The sequence below is a fragment of the Bison bison genome, unplaced genomic scaffold (genome assembly GCF_000754665.1).
Source record: "Bison bison bison isolate TAMUID 2011002044 unplaced genomic scaffold, Bison_UMD1.0 scf7180017864475, whole genome shotgun sequence".
NCBI lineage: Eukaryota > Metazoa > Chordata > Mammalia > Artiodactyla > Bovidae > Bison > Bison bison.
Window position 1 is genome coordinate 3,543,467 of NW_011495036.1, and position 5,857 is coordinate 3,549,323.

The 5,857-nt window shown below is 55.6% G+C and overlaps 1 protein-coding gene across 1 annotated transcript in view; it reads left to right on the forward strand.

Moving 5' to 3' along the window:
• The window catches only part of MLPH (melanophilin), a 47,434-nt gene that overhangs the window by 18,670 nt on the left and 22,907 nt on the right, over window positions 1-5,857 (forward strand). Inside the window, exons 3-5 of the mRNA XM_010862049.1 lie at window positions 3,061-3,282; window positions 3,414-3,526; window positions 5,557-5,595. Coding sequence (XP_010860351.1) covers window positions 3,061-3,282; window positions 3,414-3,526; window positions 5,557-5,595 — 374 coding nt within the window. The remainder of the gene's footprint in view (window positions 1-3,060; window positions 3,283-3,413; window positions 3,527-5,556; window positions 5,596-5,857) is intronic.

Here is a 5,857-nt window from a genome sequence, read left to right on the forward strand (position 1 = left end):
CACGCTTTGCTTTTCTTTCTGAGAACAGAGGGACAGTCTGCTCCTCTGGCTTGATGTGTTCTGAGCCCAGAACTTTCACCTACCACCACTTTCGCACTGCCAGTGCAGGGGCCCAAGAGCAGAAAAGACAAACTTTAGTGTTATTATGAAAAGACTTTTGACATTATGGCCCCTGTCGAGGGGTCTGGGGTACCCCTGGTGGCCCCTGGACCACACTTTGAGAACCACTATTCTGAATCACTGGACTTGATGTTCTGCCCGTTCCCCTCCTCGTCACCAACTTTGGTTCCTTTCCATCTTCACTTTAGCCTAGTCTTCTCCATCTCAGTGGATGTGGTCTGTGGTCTTTCCATCTCAGCCTGGCTTCTTCTTACCTCCTGCTCCTCCCTCTTATGCCCACTCAGCACAGCACACAGATGGCTTCAAGCCTTCCTCTGTTTCTGGTGGTACATCTCATTCAGGCATCTGTATTCCTGAAGGTGACCTTGAACTGCAGCTTCATGCTGGGCTTTTGCCCACTGAAGCGCCTGTAGTGCAGGGACATCTGGTCAACCCCATGTTTGCTGTCAGCAGCTTGTAGATATCTCTGGCCCCTTGGATTCTCCAGGTTAGTGGATATGCTCTGTGGCGGGCCAGCATCTGGTGTTACTCTGATGGACCAACATGGGGTCCCCCTCTTCCCGCCCTCCTGTTCTCCAGCTGTGAAGAAGAGAAGTTATGTTTTAAAGAGTCTAAAGCAGAGTATCTTTATCTGTTCCCCCCAAAATTCAACACCTGGAATGCATCCACCCCCTGTGGACTCTATGAGCTCTTGTTTAAGAGGACCTCACGCCCTGCACTTGCACTTTCACATCCTGAGCTCCCCCTACCTCCCCATATCCTGATCTTTCTTCCCAGGGGGTCTGACTCTACCTGGATGGAGAACAAGGACACTTACGGAGAGAAGCTGGACACGGCCCTGCCGAGCCAAGGCGTGGCCTCTAGGTTCTCTGGCTGAAGTAGAGACAGCAAGAGTGGACCTGAAGACTAGGCCCTTTCCCTGGGCCCAGGTGCTCCGCTGGGCCAGGTGGGAAGCCTGAGGCAGACACTTTCTTTGCCTTGTCAATGCAGTTTTATCTAGACTGGCAGTGAATGATAGTATTTTTAGGTTCCTGTTACCTCTAGACTGTGTTTCTTGGCTTGGGGGGCCAAGAGTCTTATTTTGTGTCTGTCTTCATGCGTACTTTAGTGCACAGTGGGGAGAGGGAAGTCAGCGCAGCGCAGCCAACGCTTAGCTCGATCAGGAGGTTCCCAGAGCTCCGTAGAATCACTGCCTTGTCTTAGACCCCCACCCTGCTCTGGGGCGTCCCCATCAGAAACCACAGTTTCTGCGGAGTTCTCTGGAGACAATGGCATCTAGTGTCTGGCTAATCTCTGTCGCTAAGAATGGATTAATTTTATCTCATCTAAAACTAAAAATATTACGTTTGGCACACATTCTCTGCAGCCAGAACAAGAGCAGTGTGTTCATTGTTGGGGGCACATTTTCCAGTCGGTTCCACTTGGCAAGTTCACCGGGAAGCTGCTACTGAACGCTTGCTGGTGTGAAGAACTGGTTTGCCCGCGACTCTTGAGTCTTATTCAGGAGAACCAACTTGGGGAGTCAACTCAACCTGCTCCAGGAGGAAATACTGTCTGACTTTGCCCTTAGGACTCTCTGTGTCACCTTTTTAAGGAGGTTATTCGGGCAGCTCAGACAGTAAAGAATCTGCCTACAATGCAGGAGACCAGGGTTCGATCTCTGGGTTGGGAAGATCCCCGGAGAAGGGAATGGCAACCCACTCCAGTATCCTTACCCGGAGAATCCCGTGGACAGAGGAGCCTGGCGGGCTACAGTCCGTGGGATCTCAAAGAGGCAGACACGACTGAGGGACTGAGCACATTCAGGCAGCAGTGGGACCACTGTGATTCTGAACCTTTATGGCTCCCTTAACCTGGTCTGGGTTGAGCTTCTCAACTCTCACAATCAGGTCCCGACCTGACCTCCACTTACCTAGTATTGTCCCCAGCTCTGCACCATTCACTCAGGCCAGGGAGGCAGAGCGGGTGTGGCCGGCCAGGCCCTGGAGAAGGCAGCATCACCCAGACATCTGGATGAGGCTTCTCACATCGTCCTCTCTGACTCCTGCTGCTGTTCCGACCAGACCAGGACCTCCTGGATTTTCTGTCTTCTCTAACCTCCTCTTCTGTTTATTTATTTGGCTGTGCTGGGTCTTAGTTGCAGCACGAGGGATCTTCGTTTGCAGCACTCGGAATCTTTAGTTAGAGCATGTAAAATCTTAGTTGCGGCCTATGGATCTAATTTCCTCTTAAACAATGAAACTGGGCAACAGATTTACTCTAGATAACCGTGTGGCCTGACCAGGGTGCACCCCTCCAGGATCCCCCCTGGCTCCATCTCTGCTAGTTTCCTGGAGCCACCGACCCCACCTGGTCTGAGGGAGCTTGGACCCTGGGTCCTAGTGGCCACCGGTGCACGCTCATCCAGCTGCACAGGGTGCCTGGGTGGAGCCTGCAGGCTGTGGGCTTTGCATCAGAAAATCTCTGGGCTCAGGGTCAGAGCTGGGGAATGAACCCGGGCTCAAGGACCTCTGCCATCCCCCTCACGTTACACTGAGTCACGTGAGATTGTGCGGGCCGTGGTGGGGAGCCCCTCCCACGAGGCTGAATCTGTATGGTTTGCACCCCTTTGGCAATGAAAGAAAGTCATGGGCATAGTGCCTGGGGAAACATAACCTCATAGAGAGTCACAGAAGTGCTGGAATGCAGTTTCACATCTATGAACGTAGTGGGTTTCAATTCCAGCCTACCTGGACGGCATGTGTTTGAACCCAGCCTGCTGGTCTTCCCTGGAGTGGGATAGGGCGGTGCTGTGGACAGTAAGGCCTGCCTGTGGCGCCATTACCTGACTTTGGGATCTCTATTGTCTGAATCTCTGAATTTGAAAGCTCTCTGTGTGTGTACACATTTAAAGCTTGTTGCAAAAACAAGGGGTCCAATATTTTCTTGTTTCCAATAAAGGGGGTTGAAGGGCAAGATTAAGAAGGAAAACTCCAAGAGGGAGCTGCTTTCAGACACGGCCCACCTGAACAACACCCACTGCGCCCGCTGCCTGCAGCCCTACCGGCTCCTTGAGACCCCCAAGAGGCAATGCCTGGACTGCCACCTCTTCACCTGCAGAGGCTGCGGCCACCCCCACCCAGAGGAGCAAGGCTGGCTCTGTGACCCCTGCCACCTGGCCAGGTGAGTGGGACCTCGAGGTCGGAGGGTCCTGCAGATGAGGGGCTTGGCCTGTCCCTTCCAGGGACTCGTGTGTGTGTGTGTGCACCCCCCAGGGCAAGGCGTGGGCCTGAGCTCCGTGTCCCCGCCTGCAGGGTCGTGAAGATGGGCTCACTGGAGTGGTACTACAGCCACGTGAGAGCCCGCTTCAAGCGCTTCGGGAGCGCCCAGGTGGTCCGGTCCCTCTGCGGGCGGCTGCAGGGAGCAGGTAAGGAGTGGGCCTCCTCCCTAGGTGTCTGATTTGGCACCTAGACCCTGTCTTTTCAACAAACATTTCCCGTTGAGTCTGATGATAATCAAGACTTGAAGAGATGGATTATAACTCAGTCAGTGGCTTTCATATTTTGAATCCAAGTATTTATTCCATGAAGAACTTGAAATTCAGACTGTGCTCTTACACTCAACGTGTGTTCACCTGTGTTGTCCACCTTGAAGCCATTTGGGTAGATGAATATTTCAGGGAAGGCTCTGAGGTTGCCTGAACTTGAAAGTTCCTCTTAAACTTGGATGGGGAGAACTGAGCAGTGTTTTCAGGAAGCACTAGCCTGTCATCCTATCACCTGAGCCCCAGGCTCTGCCGTTACACCTGGCCAGGCATCCAGGCTACGAGAGCTATTAGGCCGCTGTCTGGGGGCTCAGCATCTTGACTGTCTCTACCTGGGGGACCAAGGCCAGTTCCCTCGGGTCTGGATCCCCTGCAGGTCCAGAAAAGGTGCCATGCTCCTGAGACAGAGGGTGTCCTCACTGCACCCAGCCTGGCCATCTGCCCTGGGCCTTCTGGGGAGGTGCCGCCTTGTGTCTTGTGCCCCTTAAAGCCCCAGGTTAATGGGAGGATGCAGAAGTGGGGCATGGCCACCCCCAGGGTACTTGCACACGCACTGGGCCTGGCACAGGTTTCAGAGGGGTCTCAGCACACTCGTGTGTTTTTATTGTATTTGTTCATATTTCTTCGGCTTCCCAGGGTCTTAGTTGTGGTACTTGGGGTCCTAGGTCTTTGTAGTACACGGGATCGTTGCACCATCTGAACCCTTGCAGCATGAGGGATATAGTTCCCTGACCAGGGATTGAACCCAGGCCCCCTGCATTGGTAGCTTGGAGTCTTAGCCAACTAGACCACTAGGGCAGTCCCTTAGGACACTGTTGAATTTAGCACAGACCACCCAGAGGCACCCTCACCTGGAATAGCTCTTAGCACCTGGAGGAGCAGACCACAGTGGGGTGAGGGACCTTCCCTGGGCGGGGCTGTGGGGGCATGTGGTAAATCATTGAAACCAGGACATTTTTAAGAGTAGAGCAGTCCTCCTGAGAACCACGCTGAGACAGCCAGCATCACTAAGGGTGCCCTGGGGACGCAGGGAGGCGCCGTCACCCTATTCTTGGGGGGGTTTCCCCACCTCCTCCCTGGGCTGCTTCTCCACGACCCATATCTCTATCTCGGCTGGAGCTTATCAGTAAATCCCCATGCCGGCTCGGTCAGCCAGCCAAGGGGCCCCTCTGCGCAGGGCTCAGGCGTGGGAACCACAGGCAACGTGGGAAAAGCCATCCTGCGGAGCATCTGAGAATCTCAAGTCCCCGCTCGCGGTGGGAAACCACAGCCACATCACAACCCTGAGGACCTGGGCCTCGCCCTGGTGTGGGGGCGCTTATTTCTAGAGACCCGAGTGGGCTCAGGAATCCGCCTTAGGTAAAAAGCCAGGAGGATTCTGACGGCCCAGCCAGGGCCCAAAGCTGCGGGAGCCGGTACCACCCGGAACCTCCCGTTTCCGAACTGTCAACGCTGCCGGCCAGGAGGTGGCGCTGCGGAGCAATCAAAGTCCTGGTTCCGGCCACTGCGGGTCGGGGGCGGCGGGCAGTGCGGCGGGCCCAGGCCGGGTAATGGTCCGGGGGGCTGCCTTCTCCCTGCTGGCCCCTGTTAGGGCAGCAGACAAGAAAGCACGCCGGGAGTGAGCGCGAAATGGGGAAGTCTTGCCTTTAAAAAAAAGTATTCAAACTTACAGAGAAGAAAGGATCAAAGTGAATGTTTTGAAACCTGGCCCAGGCAGGGTAGCAGGTGGGGGGCCCGCTGGGGTCTTCCCTGCGTGGGAGGCTTCAGAGCGGTGGGCGCGTTCCCCACGCCTCCCTCCTCCGCCCCCGAAACAGGACGGGCAGGCAGTGTCGGGGGGCAAGAAAGGAAGCCCGGCTCGGGCAGGTGGCTCCTGGAGAATGCCGGTCCCCTCAGCGCCTTTTCCTCCATCGTAGGTTTACCTGATGGAGTGCGGAGCGCGCCCGACGTCCACAGTAAGTCCTTCCTGCTCACACAGGTGCCAGGGTGCCCTCTGCCCCTGAGCAGGGGGGATGATCCCCGAGGCTGCCAGACTGAACCCCAGAATTCACGGGGTCATCCTGGTAGTGTCTTAAGAGAAGAATCCAGGCCAGGCCAGGGCGAACAGGAGAAAAGAGGAAAAAATGAGGCTGCAGTGGGGATAACAGGGGATGGGGGGGCCAGGCCTGGGGATGCAGGTGAGGAAACACCGGGGTCAGGAGAGAGGCGGGGGGGGGG